At 37.2% G+C, this 19,087-nt stretch overlaps 1 protein-coding gene and 1 long non-coding RNA gene across 9 annotated transcripts in view; one reads left to right on the top strand and one right to left on the bottom strand.

Moving 5' to 3' along the window:
* Positions 1 to 13,749, bottom strand: part of AP1AR (adaptor related protein complex 1 associated regulatory protein) — a 30,611-nt gene extending 16,862 nt beyond the window's left edge. For 3 of the 7 annotated variants that reach the window (XM_027103520.1, XM_027103523.1, XM_027103522.1), the window contains exons 1-3: positions 13,318 to 13,749; positions 3,092 to 3,140; positions 2,572 to 2,598 (exon numbers count right to left, since the gene is read on the bottom strand). In XM_027103520.1, the coding sequence (XP_026959321.1) occupies positions 2,572 to 2,598; positions 3,092 to 3,140; positions 13,318 to 13,400 (159 nt within the window). In that variant the 5' untranslated portion in view covers positions 13,401 to 13,749. The remainder of the gene's footprint in view (positions 1 to 2,571; positions 2,599 to 3,091; positions 3,141 to 13,317) is intronic. The other 4 variants (XM_027103521.1, XM_027103525.1, XM_027103526.1 and 1 more) reach the window with 4 other exon arrangements.
* Positions 13,301 to 18,824, top strand: LOC113619023 (uncharacterized). 2 transcript variants are annotated; one of them, XR_003432250.1, is made up of 2 exons: positions 13,301 to 13,414; positions 13,982 to 18,824. It is a non-coding gene; the product is annotated as an uncharacterized LOC113619023 (long non-coding RNA). The 2 variants fall into 2 exon arrangements; XR_003432249.1 differs by lacking the exon at positions 13,301 to 13,414 and adding an exon at positions 13,787 to 13,903.
* Positions 18,825 to 19,087: the final 263 nt, after the last annotated feature.

The raw sequence follows: 19,087 nt of genomic DNA, 5'->3' as shown, positions 1-19,087 counted from the left end.
AACAATTATACAAATTTCACTAGCTGAATTCTATTTAAGGCAAGTCAATAAAATTTTTATTTAATCAAAATATTTTCTGCTTATCTATTTTACCTTGGTAATAAATTTCATTATTAAAAGTGTTTTAAACAAAAAGCTTTAACATTTTACTATTTCTCAAAGGCAAAATTTAGTTTATTATCTATCTTAATTATATAGCAACCAATTGTTGGACATTTCTTAATTTTTTATAACAAATATTTACTCTACACCAAATGACCTTCTGGGTTCAAGATGGTACTAGACAACATATTCTCTATGTTCTCATCATTTACAATTGATCTTCATTATTCGCAGATTCCAGATTTGAAAATTCACCAATGAGTTAAAATTTATTTGCAACATCAAAACCAATGCTCCCCTCACTCTTATGGTCATTCATGGGCATACACAGAGCAGCAAAAAATCTGGTTGCCTGACATACACATTCCCAGTTGAAGTAGAAGATGATGCTCTGCCTTCCTGTTTCAGCACTCTTACTGTGCCCTCTTTGCAGCCTATGCAGTGTCACTTTTTGCATTTTTGTTCCTGATTTTGCTGTTTAAAATGACGCCCATGTGTAGTGCTGAAGTGCTGTCTATTGTTCCTAATCATAAGAAGGTGTGACATGCCTACATGTGCCTACACATACATGTGTTAGATAAGCTTCATTCAGGCATGAATTATTAGCGCTGTTGTTAGCGAGTTCAAAGTTAATGAATCAATAATATACACTAAAATAAGGTGTCAAACAGAAACATAAAACAAGGTTATATATTGATCAGTTGATGAAAATGTTGTGATCAGAAGCCTGTAGGAAGCTAATTCTGTATTTCCCCTAGGAGTAATGTTCCAGTATCCACTAATTCAGTATTCACGGCAACTTCATAGAATGTAACTACCACAGATAACGAGACTGCTTTTGTTCTTTCCTGGGATTCTGAAATTACCTACAGTTTTTTCCTCCAAAGCAAACTGTAACTACTTTCAAGACTGATTTGGATTTATGCATTTCTTACACATTTGTGCTATTCACATCTCACAATTAAAATATATGACTAAGTAACAGCAGAAATAAAATTTCAAATGGTCCAAATTAACTTAGGAAAAAGCACTACAAAGCAGGATGTGACATTCAACTAAACCAAACACTAACTATGACATGAGAGAGGAAAAGACTGGTTAGCAAAACAAACAAACAAACAAACTCAAACCAAACAAAACGCACCTTAGGAAAACACTTGGAATCACACATTCTTTTAAAGAGCTGTATGATGGGGGGATGAACTATATTGAAGGTTAACAGAAATCTTACATTTAGTACTTGTCAGAAACTTTAAAAATATGTTAAGTGTTTGTTTAAAAAAATACACAAAATTAATGTTACTTCTGAAAAGGGAAAGAAACGAGATTCTATGAAACACTAAAATATTTGGGAGAAATTTTACTGGGAAACAAAATGCTAAGACAGGTCCTCAAATATATTCTACCAGATAATAATAAATATGTATTACTATTTTAAAAACAGATTTATACTCAAATTAATTTGGGAAATGCTAAATTGGACAAGTTTAAATAATTTTCTTTAACAGTTCTTTAACAATTTTTCTAATAGTTCTTCCCAGAACCTTTAATATGCCAATTTACACTCTGAGACTAGTATTCTATACACACTCTGGGAAATGCTGGGCTAAAGAATAATTTAAATTTGGTTTAATACATTTTTCTCTTTCCTTAGAAAACAAAAATGATGAAGAAAAAAAAAACTTGCAATGCTCTTCTAGTCAAATATACTTTAGAGATGTGGAAAGTAGGCCCAAGGCAGGTTAAATAATTTACACCAACTCATATAATTAGTTTAGCAAAGTTGGAAAGTAACACACAAACTAAAACTCTTCTAACTATACCAGTGCATAAGAAATGTATACCATATTTCACTAATTTTAAAATGTATTTTTTTTTTTCATTTTAACATTTCTGTACTTGGGATGCATCTTAAAATTGATTTTTAGATGAGGTGAAATACAAAAATCAACAAAAGAATAACTTATAAAAAAGATAATGGCTAAAGTCAGAAAGTGATTGCAGAACAAACATGTATAAATTCTACCCTCAGAAATCTATAAAAACTATGGTCAAACAATGGGTCTACTCTGGATTGCTGAGGAATTTTACCTTAGGTAAGATGGCAAGATGTTAGAAATATCTTTTTTTAAAGTTTCTCAAGTTCTACAGAATACTTTAAAAACCTGTTTTATGTATATGTATACATATACACACACACATATAATATATAACTGATGTATGAAACTATAATATATATGTAGTATATATATTATTACCTATGTTAAATAATAGAAAATTCTGAATAACTTGCTAATATAAATTAGTAAAAGAAGGAAACGATAAGGGACTAAAAAGTAAAAATAACAACTAAGAAGTAAAAATTCTAAAATAAAAGAATATAATAAAAATTAAAAAAATAATTGTCAGAACTTATGAGATGACTAATGAGAACAAATATGAATTGTATACTGCTGTGAAAATACTTACTTCATCACTTTCTACTAGATTCTCAAACTGAAACAACAAGAAAGTGAGTGTTAGGATGAATATTTGTCTAAGGTACATATCTCACAAAAAATTATATGGTGGAGTTGCTCAAAATCAACTTGCTGTTTTGATTCTGCCACACCTCTACTAGGGCAGACCAATGATCTGTCTCTAGAATCACTGGCTACTATAAGCCACTATAATTGATAGAAATGTACCCTCTCGCTCAGTTGTATAGGGCAGAAAAAAGACAAAAACAAACAAAAAATCCCACCACTTCTTAAGTAGAAATAACAATTCTACTAGAAGAATGGGATCTTAATCTTTTGCAAACTTGTTCTCCCCTATTCATGCTTCCCCCACCACTCCAATTCTCTTCCTATTCACTAGCTATCTAATATTAAAATATAAAGAGTCCATACTAAATTTAGGTACAGAGCCTTCCCCTTACTTAAAAAAAAGTGTCTCTCCTGCCCTTCCGAAGGTAGTTTTATTCAATCAGATTTACGACTCTACTTACCTCTATAGTTAAGTGCTCACCTCTTGAGCATGTTCTAAAATACTTGGATCTGGGAAGAAAAACAGGAAAACAACTTTAAAAATTACAATCAATCCTAAAACTGAGTTAATATAGTGGCATAAAAACATTTCCTCAAAAGCAACTTTAAATTCTCCAATGTATAGTATCTTATATTTACAAAAAGGAACCACTAAACTTACATAAGAATATAAACAGTCCAGATTTTTAAACTTAGTTGTAGGTTTAAAAGTGTTTAGTCAACCAATATTTTTCTATTGGTCCTAATATTTACTATACCTGTAATAATAAGTTAATTTACTATATTTACTACATAGAACAGAATACAATTAAATTTAAAATTTTATCTCATTATTTTTACTGTATCAAGAAAAATATCTTGTTAAAGTACTGCTGTGTTAAATAATGTATAAGAACATGTTCCCAATTTTGTTAAACATTTGCAAAACAACAAAAATCTAAAAAAGATATAGGCCAATATGCTAAGAATAGTTATCTCTAGATGGTGGGATATGTGTTTATATAAAGCTTAGGTGCTTTTTATTCTCATCCCATGCCTGCACAAATAAAAGAAAGAAAATGAAAAACAATATACATCACATATACATCTACCAAATAATCCATTACATTAATTTTTCCAACTAGGGTAAAATATTGACTTTAATTTTAATTTCTCCTCACAATGTATACATATATCAAATCACCACAATGTATACTTTAAATGTCTTACAATTTTGTCAGTTATACCTCAATAAAGCTGAAATTTAAAAATTCTAGTTATTATCTTCTGCTCCTACTAGTGAAACTTACATGTAGTCAAATAAGCATCTCCTTTGTTATATCTGCTCCAAAGATATCACCACATTCTATTAACTATATGTCCTCTAACTACTATAGTATGAAAGCTGGTACAGGACAGAGCCGCTCAAGCTCCTTTACTACTGGAAGTACCAGGAAATTTTAAGACTTTCACTTATAATGTGGATCCTGTTATTGCTGCCTAAATTGATGACACAGAAGACCCCCCCATCCTCCCATGGGGATCCAAAATCACACTGTGGGTTCCTAATGTGTCAGGACTCTTGAACAAAAAGCACCCCTTTGAGAGATGGGAAGAATCCTGGGGTTAGGACAGGTCAGAATGCTTTGTATTATGTGTGTATGTGTGCAGAGGTGGCAGATGGGCTCAGTAAAAGAGAATGGTATATTATCATGACTAAGTTTTTATTACCATAAAGAATAAAAAAAGCAATTTTTCCAGTACAATCTTTATTTGCTAACAGATGCAAAGCAGTTTTATTGCCCATTAAGAGATCATTGGTAGAAACGGAACATTTGGTATTGTCATCCCATAGATCTAATAATTCATGGAACATATCCAATATAAATAAAATACCCCAATTCTCTAGGCATCTAGTGCTCCCATTCTTTTATTTTCCCTATTTCTCAAATAAAAACAGAAATGAGTTGAGCCTTCCAGTAGCACTGTGTTCTGGCATTAGAATTCATTCATAAAGTGCTATACGTTCTCCCTCAGCAACCATCACTCTCTTCCCTGAATGAAGAGTTTGTCTCTGATTAATCTATTTCCTCTTCCAGGCTTACTGAATGATATAACTGAATAGTAAAATAAAGTTTAATACCAAGCATCCCAGTATAAGCCATCAGTATGACTTCACTGCTGAAGCAAAGCCTGAAGCTAAGACGGTCTCAATACAAACCAAGGGAAGTAACTGTTGCACTACACTTACATTAGACGGCAGAGTACTGTGTTCTGTCCCAATTTTACACAGATATATAGCTAACTTCAGTAGAAGCCCAAGGTGTTGGCTGTTGTAAATCTATCTTTTCTGTCCCCTCTCTCCATATCTAACTATGGTGAGGACAATCATGCTCTTGCATGACTCTGGCTCCCTGATTATCTGACCAACCTAGATCATAGCCATCCCCCAGACTTCATTTGATTGGTTCAGGGTTATACAGAAACTGAGCAGACATATACCCTCCTGAGAGCTCTAGGGAGCTGCTAGGGGTTATACTTCTGACAACCTGCAAAGAGGAATGAAATCAATTGAAAGAGTGTTCTGACAGTGTTGAAGTCATTCCTAAGGACCAGTTGCATCCCTGCCCTGCCCATAGTTTCCTTAGTACTTGACAAACTTAGTATCCTTATAAGAAATTCTACCTTTTGCCTACGATAGTTTGATTTGGGTTTCTGTCCCCATAACCAAAGTCCTGTCTAATAAGTAAACAAGAGTCTAAGAGATAGAATGGCAAAAGAGCAAATTAAAAAATAGCAAAAAAAATTTTAATGGAAAGAAAACAAAAAAGCAAAATAAGTTTGGAAGAAAATTTAAGCTTTCCTTTTAGGACAGATTAGATTGAGACCTTATTACTCACAAAGGGCACATACTGACTCCTACTACCATAAATGCTAAGATTATATTGATAGATTAAAGTAATACGCAATTTGGCAAACTCGGGTAACATTTTTATTAGAAGAGCTTTATCCTGGAATTTATCTGAAAAGAAGATGAGAAACTTTGTGATACATATTTTAAAAGTAATTAGAAAGCCAGTTTTTGAAAGTATCCTTTCAGATTTCAGAGTGCTCTCCATTACTTAAGCAGTAAATGAAAGAAACTGAAACTAAAATCTTTCTGTATTATTGGATTCTTAAAAGCCTAACACATTTCCAATGTGACTTTTTCAGTATTTCCCATTATAAACCGTCCGGACAGGAATAAAGATGCAGACGTAGAGAATGGACTTGAGGACATGAGGAAGCGGAATGGTAAGCTGGGAAGAAGTGAGAGAGTGGCATGGACTTACATGTACTACCAAATGTAAAATTGATAGCTAGTGGGAAGCAGCTGCATAGCACCGGGAGATCAGCTCAGTGCTTTGTGACCACCTAGAGGGTGGGATAGGGAGGGTGGGAGGGAGACACAAGAGGGAGGAGATATGGGGATATATGTATATGTATAGCTGATTCACTTTGTTATACAGCAGAAACTAACACACCACTGTAAAAAAAAAAAAAAAAACTGTCCTGATATTTTGTGTTTTCTTTTAAAAATTTTTTTTAACATCTTTTATTGGAGTATAATTGCTTTACAATGGTGTGTTAGTTGCTCTCCAAAGCCATCCATGGACATTCCTTTATACACAATCCTTATGCCCCTGAGAGCTGTCTCTAAGTAATGTAAGTTTCTATATAACTATTCTACTATCGCTGACGATGTGAAAGTAGACTCAAATATGTAAACGATATTAAAAAGGTAGAAAAGATAGGCTATCATACTCTGAATGATCGTGGCATGTAAAGGTATTTGGAAAAGGTTGAAAGTAAAGACGTACAAAAGTGGCAATTCTTGCATATATATTTATTTGTCAATGTTGTGAAGGCAGATATCAAGACAATCTTTTATTAAGGATAAAATCAGTCTCATCAAGAATAGAATGAAAATGCAGTTTTTTATGCTTCTACATGTTATTACGGAAAGCAGGCAAATACTCATATCAAAGTGACTTAAGTAAAAGATAACTAAAAAATTCTCATAAATCCTACATTGTTATTGTTCCTTTTCTTCATATTCTCCTGTATAGTATCTGTTAAAATAATAGTCTTTCCTTATATCTTCTGTTTGACATTATAAAAAAATAATGAAGAACCATGGTAAACTGTTCCACAGTCTATTAAAAATTAAAAGCTTCCCAAGACTCTTCTTTTCTAGACAAAAATTGGAAAGGTTACAAATAGAAGCCTGGCAAAAACTATTACATTGAAGATGATGGACACATTGTTTTTCAATTAGTACCAAATACTTCAGTGAAGATTTAAGCATTCAGATCTCAAGGGATGATCCATCAACAGATTTTCCAGGTAGAACAGCATCAACATAGGTGGTAATAATAAAGTAATAATATTTACTGTTAAATAAGCCCCTCCCTAATGAAGGCAAATTGAGGAAGACTGGATGTTCAAAACATTTATTGTGTTCCTTGGAAGAGACAAATTCTCCTGTTAAACATGTTGAAGATGGAAAACATGTCAAAAAGAGTCACTGTCCTTTAAGAGGAGCCTGATTTAGAGGAGACCAACAACTAGAAGGGATCTTAGAGGTCTTTTAGTTCTTTCTCGTTCATCCTCTGCAGTCTGTGAGCAGCATCTGAAATTGTTGACCACCTTCTTCTTTCAGAAACTGTTGCCATTTATGTGTCTATGATTTTGAATGTTCTAATTTTTCTTACTTCCCTGGATAACTGAATGACAGTCATAGCTATGTATTTATATTTAAAGTACAGAAGTGAGTAAAAATTGACCCATGTACCCAGGAGGTTTACAGTCTAATGGGGTAGACACACAGGTAAATTAACAACTACCATGCTCTGAAAGGGATACGTTCAGATGAAGAGCATCAAAAATCAGCTGAAGGAGAAGGAATTAGCCAGGCCCCCAAGTAGTGGAAAGGAATGTTTCAGGGAGCAGCAGCTACCAAAGGCAAAGGGGAATGAAAAGATCAAGACTGCATACATTAATTCTGTCAACAAGTATTTACTAAACATCTACTACATACTATGCACATAACTTGGAGCTGTGTATTCAATGGTAAGCAAAATAGGCATGAACTTGTTCCTTTACACTGAGAGCGGAAGACAGACATTAACCAAATAATGACACTATTTCAGATATAATTATAACCTGAGGAAGTGCTGAGAGGATAAGGAAGATGGTTCCATCATGGTGTGAGAACTCATCCCCTGAGGGTAGGAAACAGATTGGGAAGACTTCTGTGGGAAATAATCCTTGAGCTGGCACCTAAAAGATGAGTAGGAGTTATCTAACTAAAAAGGGAAGAAACTGATTCAAGGAAGAGTGTGGCACAAATGAGGCAGAAAAAAAAAAAAAGGCCAGGAATAGATAATGTGAGGTCTTGAAAGCTACATTAAATATTTCAGTCTTTATCCTAGAAGTATGGTAAACCACTGAAGAAAATGGTAGGGGACATTCAGAACTTGACAACGCGGATTTAGAGGATGAGTGAAAGGGAGGAGTTTATTATGATTCGCAGGTTCATGGCTTTGGTAACCGTATATTATTTCACTACTCACAAAGTAGGACACAAAGTAGTAAAAATGGTTGGGGCTTTAAAAAAATGAAGAAAAGGAGTAAAGAACTGTGAGCAGGAAAGAAAGATGAGCTCAACTTTACAAACCGAATTTGAGGTTATGTTTGATACCCAAGGGGAAATACTCAGTAGGCAATTAAGATATTCAGGGCTCAGACTGAGATGACTGAGCTCATTAGTATGCAGGTAGTAGGTAAGGTCATCTGTTTTCCTGCCATCACCCAGGGAAAGTACATTAAGGAAGGAAAATATATTAAGGAAGAACAGAGTGAGATTCAGAACACAGCCCTGGGGAGTCTTCAAGGTACAACACAGAATGTTCAGGAAATTCATATCCATTTAAGTCTGCTACTGTTTTCCTTCCTAACTTCTGAGATTTCAAGAGAAATATCTTATGCTTGTATATTTCTCAAAGCTGACAAACATGCAGAAAACCAAACTGAATCATTCAATAATAACTACTGATTAGTATACTTTAGCAATATACATTATGATAAAATATTTAAAATTCTCATTCTCTACACGGTCTCTTTAAAAAGTAAGTCAACATAAAACTGGTAAGATATATATTTAACTATGTGAGTGATGCCAAAGTTAGGGAATTATCTTGAGGAAAAAAAAGGAGAAAATACTGTTCTCTAGATTTTACAAGTTCATTTAGGAAAACAGAAACAGGTATAGTCCAACTGGTATACAGGCCATTGGGGATGTACCAAGTGAAAGAATGGCAGAGAATCCTTTCACTAATTCCCCCCGCCTGTGCTGCCACGCTATGTGCACAAGGAGTAAAATCTACAATTTTAATGCTATGCTGTAAGGAAAATATAATTAGAAAATGCAATTAGCCTGGTAAAATAGATTAAGGTTAAGTTATCTTGTCAGGAGTCTGCACTTCATACTACTCTGAATTGGAAGGTTATCATTTATCAAAAAAGTTAAAATACTAAGGTTTATGAATGAGTTAAGTTTTTTGAAATTAGAATAGAGTCATTGTTTTCCTTTTAATGTTATTCTGATTTGTATTCTGACATGATTTTCTGAATGAGAGAACAAAGAGTGAGATCATACTCTTTACCCAAATGCAGAACTGCATATAATCCTGAGTATTCAGATGGACATTATGTTGCATGTTTGAATGCCATGCAACTCATCATCTGTCACAGAAGGAAAAAAAGGTTGAGCAACTTAGCTGTAGGAAATAGTTCGCAGATGGAAATTGTTAAGCAAGGGAATGGCATGATCCAGTGTGGTTTTTAGAAAGCTTAACTCTACTGACAGGAAGGGGAGATGGCATGAAGTGTAGAGATACAACAGGGAGAGCAATGTGAAAGACAAAGTTTAAGGAAGAAGCACAGAGGAAGGAAACAGGTTCAGTATGTATTAAGCAAAGACTGAATAGCTGATTAGTGAGGACTATAAAGTTGGTAGTACAGAGACTGTGAACAGAGCTGTTAAGGGAGTCCCTAATCCCTGATTAGGGAATACACGAAGCAGAGGAAGAAAAAATCTAGGGGAAAAGGAAATGCACTACTTCGGATATTTAATGGGACACAAATATTAAATATTAGATACTTCAGATAAGTTGATTTGAGGAGCTTTGGTACATCTAAGTATATCTCTTCAATAGGCAACTGAAAATACAGTGCTGAACCTCTGAAAAGAAGTCTGTTCAGAAGACATGAGATTTGGAAGTGGTGGTGGTTGAAACCATAGGAGTGGATGAAATTAAGGGAACTACATAAAGAAAAGACAGAGAAAAAATCCATATTTAATGGGTAGAGAGAGTAAATATAGCCAGGACAGGAACAGGAAAATAAAAAGATAAAAGCAATGTTGCAGAGGTCAAGTGCATAGTTTCAAGAAAAGGAAGACAGCTTATCACACAGAATAAAGAGCCAAGTTGTGGAGATATATGCATAAGAGCTCCCAGTGACAAAGTACAAGATAATGCACAGAGAGATAGAGCAACTAAATGTTTATAATATTTATGTTTAATAAAATGTTTATAATGTTTAATACAAAACCATGAGATATTAGTGGTTAAGGGTAAAGGCTCTCAGTTCAGAGGGACCTGGGCTGCAATCTCAGCTCTGCTATCTTAGGCAAGTTAAACTTTCTAAGCTTCAATTTTCAACCTACAGTGTATATAATAGTACTCACCTTCCTCACAGAATTGTGGTGAGGAATAAATGAGATAGTGTAAAATACTTAGGAACAGTGCCTGGAACACAGGAAGTAATCATATGTTGGCAGCTATTATTAAAATCATTTTTTACCAGTAAAGAAAACACCAAATCACTGTAAATTATTGTCTGAAGGCAACTTTGCTGCTGCAGCCAAAAAGGCCAACAAATGTTAAATATCAAGAGAGATATAAAACATGAGCATACTTTCATATAAACCTACAGTACATCTTAACTGGAACCACTACGTGCAATTATATGGTAAGATAGAAATAGGAATTAAAATACAACACAACAAAACTTAATTGGACCTTCAGTTTGAGAAAGAAAAAATTAAGAACACAGTAAGTGTCTATACAAAAGATTTCTCGTACTACCCAAAAAAAAGGAGAGCTGACCAGCAGATGGAGCCCTCTAGAATGTGTGGTAGGCAAAACTCCCTGGAGTGAAAAAGGATGACTCATTAGGATGTCTAAATGTTATTCCTTGAAGATATTTAACTCCCTCTGCTTTAACCATCAAATAACTTTATTAGTAGCAAGGTTTCTGACATACCTTAACACTGATATTGATATTCTGACTAGTCTACATATTCTAGAATATAAAATACCAGAATTCTCTAATATGTTATAAATTTAAAAATAGGTAATTCTGGTTTTGAAATTGGATAGTGAAAAGTGAGTGATCTGACTCTGAGCTACCCCTGGGAAATCTACAAGGCTAAGAAATCAGGCCCTGGATTATAACGTACCCTTGTGAGGCCCAGCTTAAATCAGCCTAAGAAAGCCCAGGATTCTTCCACCTACGGTTGACAAAATATAAATCAAGTTTTTCAGATTGCTCCTCAACTTTTTTGCCCTTAGATGAACTACTAGTTAAGTACCTAGACCTATAACTGAAAGAAAATCAGAACTACCAGGTGATTAAAAAAAAGCAACTACTAACATGAGAGGTAAAGTTTAACCTTATTCTGTAAACAACAATGAACTATAACCACCTTCCTCTCTGCATGTTTATTAGAAGCTCCTAAAATGAATATAAAACAATAAGTTAATCAGAAGATTCAAGTAACTGACTGTTCAAACCTACATTTATGGATTAAAACAAAAGGATGGATATCATTATTATATTGTTTTAGATGACAGTGTCCACAACCCACAGACTCTCACTGCCGCAATAGAACTTGTTTGTTCAAGTTTTGCCCACAGCCAGAAGAGTACAGACCCAGCTATTATGCTTTTATGACACATCTACAGACAATTAACACTCACAATGATTCACTGATTTTCCCCTCACCCTTCCCTATGCTGTCAAGTTCATGTGCTCAGGGAGTAAAACCTGTAATTTTAATGCTATACTCTAAGGAAAACATTTTCAGTTTGTAAAATCACCATGAAAGAACAAAACCCCAAAATCCCAGACACCAAACAATGTACTCCAAAGTGAAATATAAATGATTTTTGCTTACCTAATTTGAGTATAAGATCCTATTTTTAGTTATTCTACAACACAACTACAAATGAACAAATAAAAATATTAACAAAGCCAAAGATTCTGTGGCACCTAGTCCTTAGGCAAGCCTATTTAAGCAGCTTGACTATTATGAGTATCTACGAATAAAAATTAGAAGTAACTTAGATGACTTTTGCTGACAAGATAAAAGAGTTGCCATGTTCCCCTGTAACAGTAATAACCCTTAAGTCAGGAAAACCAAAATACTAAAACTAGGCACAAAGTCTTCAAGTCCTTACTTTTCCATTCAAGGGACACTTAGTGTAAAACCCTAACTACTCTGCATCAGAGGTCACACAGTGCCTGATGAACGAATGAGTGACTCATATAATATCTACATCGCCAAAAGATCCAAATGATAAATCATTTGTTTTCAGTATGTGTATGTTGAACATCTTATTACCTAATGATGTTGGTTAAATGGGACAGATGGTGAAAACTTAGCAATCTGTTCCAGAAAGTGCAAAATTAATGTCTTATTCCTTACATAAAGTGGTGTGGTTCAGATTTTCAATTGTAAGTTTGAATTCCTGGGAAATATTTAACAACAACAACAAAGCCAATTTCCAAGGAATTTAAGTTTTTCACTACCTTATGAAATAAAAAACACAAAAATGGAATAATTACAAAATTCTATTATTCTATGGATGGTGTGGGTAGAAAAACCTAGGCATATCCCAGATTTAATCAAGAGAACTTCAGAAGGACTGTGATTTCCCTAGTGTTACAGAGCTTGTGGGTAGCAATCAGGGTATGGCATTCCCCTCGAAATTCCAAAAAATTAATATGAAAAAGCTACACACTGCTCCTCTTGTTATTAACATTAAGAATCCGAATGCCCAGTGGAAACCCAGCAATTCGCAAGTATCAAAGAAGTGCTCAATGTCTGAAACCTTATTTCACTCCAGCATCCAAATGACTTCTACTAAAAAATCTCTCAGAGACATCAACTTTTTGGAAGAGATTCTCCACCTGCTCTGTCAGAGCCAAAGAGAGAATCAAACACATAGCTACTACCAGCTTTAGCAATAAACCAAGCTCAACGTAGGGAGTGCTCGGGTCGCCGTGGATCCTGTTCTACTGACCATTCATGTGAGGGTGCCCCGTGCTTCCTAGAGATGATGCCTCCCGTCACTCTTTCCCCGCGTGATAGCGCGCCCAGCGAGAATCTCGCTCGGAGGAGGCAAGAGCGACACCCCGCCCCCTTCTCTACCTCTTTCCCAGGGCCTCCACTACGACAACCCGCTCGACGCCTGTTCAGCTGTGAGGGTACCGGGGCTCCCAGCCTCCTCTAAGCCATTGGGGAAGTGAAAGGGGTTCCCCGCCAGGGGCCGAATAGGAGGAGCCAGCGAGCGCCGGGCCCCTCCCCCCGGGGGCTTACCCTCCGCCTCCGCCTACTCGCTGCAGCCGCCCAGCTTCCTTGCGGAGGAGTCCGAGGCACTGCGTCCAGCAGCAGTTCCCCATTGCATGCCGCCCAGGTGCCGCCGCTTCTCCTCCTCCTCCAGCTCAAAGCCCAAACCCAGGCCCGTCAGCCGCATCCGCGCGGCACGAGCCGAATGGGGGTTCGGGGACCGAGGGCGGGCCGGCCGGAGCGCGGCGGAGTGAGAGGCTAGGGCGACGGGAGGGACAGGCGCTCGGAACAAAGGCAGCGGTTACTCCAGCGGCCGCCGAGTCGCCGCTGTGCGAGGGAGGAGGGCCGGGCAGCGGGCTCTAGACTCCCTCGTTGTCCTCATGGCCCCTCGCTCGCCTCAGATCCCCAAGCTCAGATCCAGTGACCGCCTCCTGGCGCCGAAAGAGGCCAGTCCCCGCGAGTCGCGCGCCCAGGCCCCGCCCCCGGCGCGCCCAGGTCGGCGCCTGGCCACCGTCTCCGCCACACCCCCAGGCTTTCCCGGGCGCCAATAGGCCGTTCCCTCGGCTGCCCCGCCTCCTCCGGCGACTGGCCTTACGTCACTTCCGCCAGCTCTTGGGTACGCATCTCAATTCGTGGGTGTGGGTGTTTGTTTTGTTGGATATTGACCTGACTAGGAAATCTTTTTTCCTTGCAGTTTCCCGCTTTTGGGTCCCGAGCGTCTCCGGTGTCACACTATCAAGGCTCAGTTTTCGAACTTTGTACCAAAGCCTTGTGAGCGGCTTACCTAAAGCCCCGGGCCAGGAGTCATCAGGTGTGAAGGGGGCACTTCTCTGTGAGGTGTGTGCTTAGGTTTTGTTTATATTACACCATAAGTGGCAAATAGAGTCAGGGAACTGACTGTGGTTGTTTTGAAGCACTAAGAATTTTTTCTCTCTCGTCTCTAGTTTGCGTTTCAGTCTCCATACTTGTCAACATTGTAGGGAAGTTTATAAACAGTGCCCTACTGGCCTTATTTGTTCGGTTTCGAATCGAACCGTAAAATAATTTCGGAGGAGCGGTTGGGGTCCAGAGGAAATATGTTAGAGGGCTAAGGTTTTTCAGGGACACCAGCCTTGCCAGTCCAAGCGTGCTTCCCAGAACAGTAGTAGGTGGGAAGAGACAGCTACTCTGATGCGACTTGGTTTGCGGCACCCTCCTCAAGTGCTCCTTTAAAACGAGGTTTTTTTCTGTGGTTGGCCTTAAAATCGGGTGTAAGTCATGGCTTAGTAAACGCCTGGTCTAGTGGATAGGATGTTTTAATTACTAACTAACCAGACATGCCAATTTTTAGGAATATTTTTACATTTTAGAAAATTGTTATTAATGATAACATATTCTTTGACCTACTCATTTTCTTGCTTCCTGAATTCTATTCCGACGTGGGTTTCAACCTTAGCCCTGCTATTTCACTAATTTTGATTTTATTTTGGTCTTAGTCTTTTTTCGGAATCAAGTGTATAGGGATATATTTGGCCCAATAGTCTGCCATCAGTGAATGTTGGCAGAATGACTGAATGACTTCCTGAATAGTGACTGTATTTTCTTTTCCCGTTTCAGCCCCTGAAATCAAGCAAATATATTTGTGAAATAGTCTTTAAAATTTAACTCTACATGTTTAAAGCAACTGGAATTTCTATTCCAGTTGGAATTTCTATTCCAATGGAATTTCCATTCTATGGAATACTAGTCAGCAACAAAAAGGAACATATTATTGATACACACACCTTAAATGAATCTGCAGGAAATTATACTGAATGGATACAGTATCACTTTCTCAACCCTACATTTGGGCATGGGTATGAAATCAGTAAAGACAAAATTGACAAGTGTATCACAGCTAAAGAATTCATTTATATGGCAGTTGCCAAGGCAGAATATTAAGGTAACCAGTAAGAGACACAAATAGATTATTTACAATGATGGGCACTTAATGTCAGCCTTCTAGAGAGACCCCATGTGCCCACCTTCCAGGTAATAGGACCTTTCTCTGTCTTCCCCATCCCTTTCAAAGTTCCTTTCTCTCTCGTAGTTTATCCTGAAGTCAAAGCAAGAGTTTTTCTTATAGATGCTCTGGAGTCCATCAGGATGCAGTCTATACCTTGAACTGTCTTTTGGATTATCTGGTTCCAAATTGGAATCTCTCTTCGCTCAGAACTCCCTCTGTATTGACTATTAATCACTTTTTGTTCTTTTGAGATTGGTTGCTACCATCGTGCTTTTTTGGGGGTTAGGGGGAGAATTCTGTGCTCCTCATTGCCACACTCGTCCACTGAGTTTATCAATGTAGATGCATCCTTTTAATTCATTGGAGCATTGTTTGAATTACCAAATTTACACAGGATACTAGATATGACCACTACAACATGGAGATAATAATGAAATTTACCTTATGGGATTGTTGTCAGTATAAATGATTAAGCATTTAATCAAATGCTTAGTAATATAAAAGTAAGTGCTTAGAATAATATAATTACACATATAATTCCAATCGTGTACTCTGTATATTATGCTGTAATTATCTGTAATACCATAAATGTAATATAAGTATTAGCTGTTATTATTATCCACAGACCAAAGGAGATTTTCATCAACAAGTTATTCTTTCGTTTGTAGCTACATCCTTGGCATCCCATGAAAAAAGTTAGCTTTTTCAAAATTGCACTTCTTAGGCATGCATTCAGGCATACCCCACATTACTACTTGAGATCAGGCTCTAAGCAAGTGTGGCCTACGTGGGAATGAGTTCTCAAACTCTCAGGCCTTATCTGTCCCATGATCTGCCTCTTTCCAGGATGATTGAAAGTTAGAATATCCGCCGACTTACAGGGAGACCTCATCCCCTACCAGCTAGGAGTGTTTGTATTCGGAGCCCTCAATCTCACCATAACACAATAATCCAGTATCATGATTTCTAAAGTCTTGTTATTAATTCTTAACTGTGTAAAAGACCAACAGTCCAATCCAGGTTTAACTTAACCCAGCATTGCCTAGTTCTTTTGTACGTATTTACCTTCATTATGAAGTGAAAATTTAGGTGCACTAAACCTAGTTTCAGCTTCTGAATGCTCAACAGTGGCTTGAAAAGAGCATATTTCCATAAAAATAAGTCCTAACATTTTGCAGGCATGTCACAGCTTAAGTTCATACTTAAAAAACAAACATTTCTCCAAAAAAAGTCCAAGTGAAACAACTCTGCCTACAATGCAGACAGCCTTTGCATTATCTTACAGAGGGGTTTAGCTCCTTAAAATCACTCTTCTCAAATGACTTTATTTCTGCAGTGGTCTTTTACTTTACATTTGCATAACTAAATAGGTAAATGGACCGTTTAAGTGATTTTCCAAGAACAAAGGGATGCAAAGATGGGCTTAAAGATAAAAGGGAAAGTAGAAGGGGAAATTACTTAAATCTTGGCTGAATCTCCAGTGACCCGTTTATTCTGACTTTTGGGTGTGTGATGTGCTTCATTAGTTGGTCAGTACCACTGAGTAAAATGAACACTGAGTGATTTCCTTCCTTCTTTGCTCATTCAACATTTACATTTCACAAAGAGAGGGATTAATAAGAACAGTTATGTGATTAATATGAAGTGCTTCCACTGGGTAGAGTTTGTCCCAGATCTTTCTTGCCTGTTCAGAAACTGTGTACGAGTGATTTGAGCAGGGAAAATTTAACACAAGGAATCATTAGGTAGGTAAGTAGTGATTAATGCTAGAAGGAAACTTGAAGGTCTAACAGATGTAGCTACTGCTGGGAGCTGCCACCAGCCCGGGACTGAGGAAAAGTAAAGAGGGAAGAAATTTAGACATTTAGAGGAAGGCCCTACATACTAGACATTCAGACCTCTGAGAAGACAGTGTGGATGCCATAGAAACATGCTGCCTATCATGGTGGTAACTGAGAAGCTAGATGGAAAGCTGTCTGCCGGTGAACCCACTTCTGTAGGCTAGGGGGCATTCACCACTGAAGTAGAGGGCTGTGGCCACTGTGGTAATCACTGCCAGGATTCCTTCCTGCTCATCTGCTTGCCACCATATGGAGAACAGAACAGCAGAAAAAGAGTGAATTGCTTCTTCCAGCCTTGCAGTGTCCCTCTAGCACCCTTGTTGGAAGATCCCAGCATAGAGCCTGCCAGCAAAGGAGAAAGGTAGTCTGCACAATTGAGTTGTAGCATCAAAAAACAGGGCAAAGAAAGGTGGGAGATATAAAGGAAGCTTTTTAATATTGATGTGATCTGGGTTAGGAAAAAAAAAACCACAAGGTCTGTCTTCTTTCTACTTAAGGAGTTGGAATTTACAGTAACCTCAGAGTTTTGAAATGCCAGGCCAAGAAATTAACATAAAAGTGGTTTTGATGCAGTGATGCCCTTGAGATTTCTTGAAAAGCAAGAACATATTTGGTCTGAGGGAGGGATATAACTTCCATCTAGATTGCACAGGACTCCCGTGGATATAAAACCACACTGAAAATGAACCTGTGATCACATATTACAAACTACCATGACATAGGCATGACACAGGGATAGCAGAGGGGAAAAAAATCCCATGCATTTTATAGAATAAATGTAATGAAGCAAGCAGATAGATACTCTAAAATAAGTATGTTTAAAATAGTTAATGTTATAAAAAAGAAAACAAGGAAATACAAGAGAATAGTTAATTAAAACAACTAATAGAAATGAAAAATGAAGATATTAAAATCAAACAGTAAGGAGAGATTTCTGCTTTCAGTTAAGATGTAGAAGTACATGAAAGACAAATGGTAACAACAAGAAAAACCTCAACAAAGTTAAAATCATATATTTTAATGAGGTCAGCGAGGAATGAAGAATGAAAGAAAACCCTGAGGAACTGCTTTTCAAAGAGAAATGAGGCATTCATAAATGAACAGAAAGCCTCAGCAATTTCCCACTTGGGAGTAGGCACCTGCTCTAAATACAGGCAGATGGAGAATTAGCTTGTCAAAGATGGAGATGAGAAGAAACCAACCAAGATTTTGACAGTAATGTGGGCTTGTGGGATGCACAGGAATTTGGAAGAAGACTATAGTAGATTGAGTTTTCCAAAAATGTCCTGAACAGTATCTTCCATCCTACAGAATCTTTCCTACAATGTGACAATGACATTCCTTCCACGGAGTGGTAGTGTTCATGGTCCCTGCCTTGAATCTGGTCAAGTTTGTGACAATGGTGAAAATAATGATATGTGAATTCTGAGGCTAAGTCATAAAAGGTGTTATAGCTTCTAGCTGGACCTCTCGCGATGCATGACTTTGCAACCCCAACTGCAATGTAAGGAGTCTAAAGCTGCTGTGGTATGAGGAAAGATCATGTGGAGATGTTCTGGATCATCCCAAGCTGAGTTCGCAGCCAACAGTCGGGATCAACCCACAAGCGTGTGTGTGATTGGAGCCACCTCTAGAAGATTCCTGCTCCCTGGAGGCAGGTTACTTCCAGCCTGATTCACATAATCCCTGAACATAATAAAATGATCTTATTTCAAATTTTATTGTTTTATTTCCATTCAAATGTCTTTGTTTCAAATGTTTAAACTGCGAAATTTGGGGTAATGTGTGATGGAGCAATAGATAACTGGAATAAGCTCCAAATTTGAAAATAAATTACGCACCTTGACAATTCTCCCCTCTCCACATACCACTTACACCCAAACATTGCCAAGAAAGCAGCAATAAGGAGTAAAGCCTGGAAAATAGATATAAAAAGTATACTCCTCTACATCCTCACAATGTTTGGTGTTCTGGG

The sequence above is a fragment of the Aethalodelphis obliquidens genome, unplaced genomic scaffold, assembly GCF_003676395.1.
Source record: "Aethalodelphis obliquidens isolate GAN/ISIS:26980383/991018 unplaced genomic scaffold, ASM367639v1 scaffold6, whole genome shotgun sequence".
Classification (NCBI taxonomy): domain Eukaryota; kingdom Metazoa; phylum Chordata; class Mammalia; order Artiodactyla; family Delphinidae; genus Aethalodelphis; species Aethalodelphis obliquidens.
Note: the sequence above shows the minus strand (reverse complement) of the source record. Positions and strands in the feature narration are given on the sequence as shown.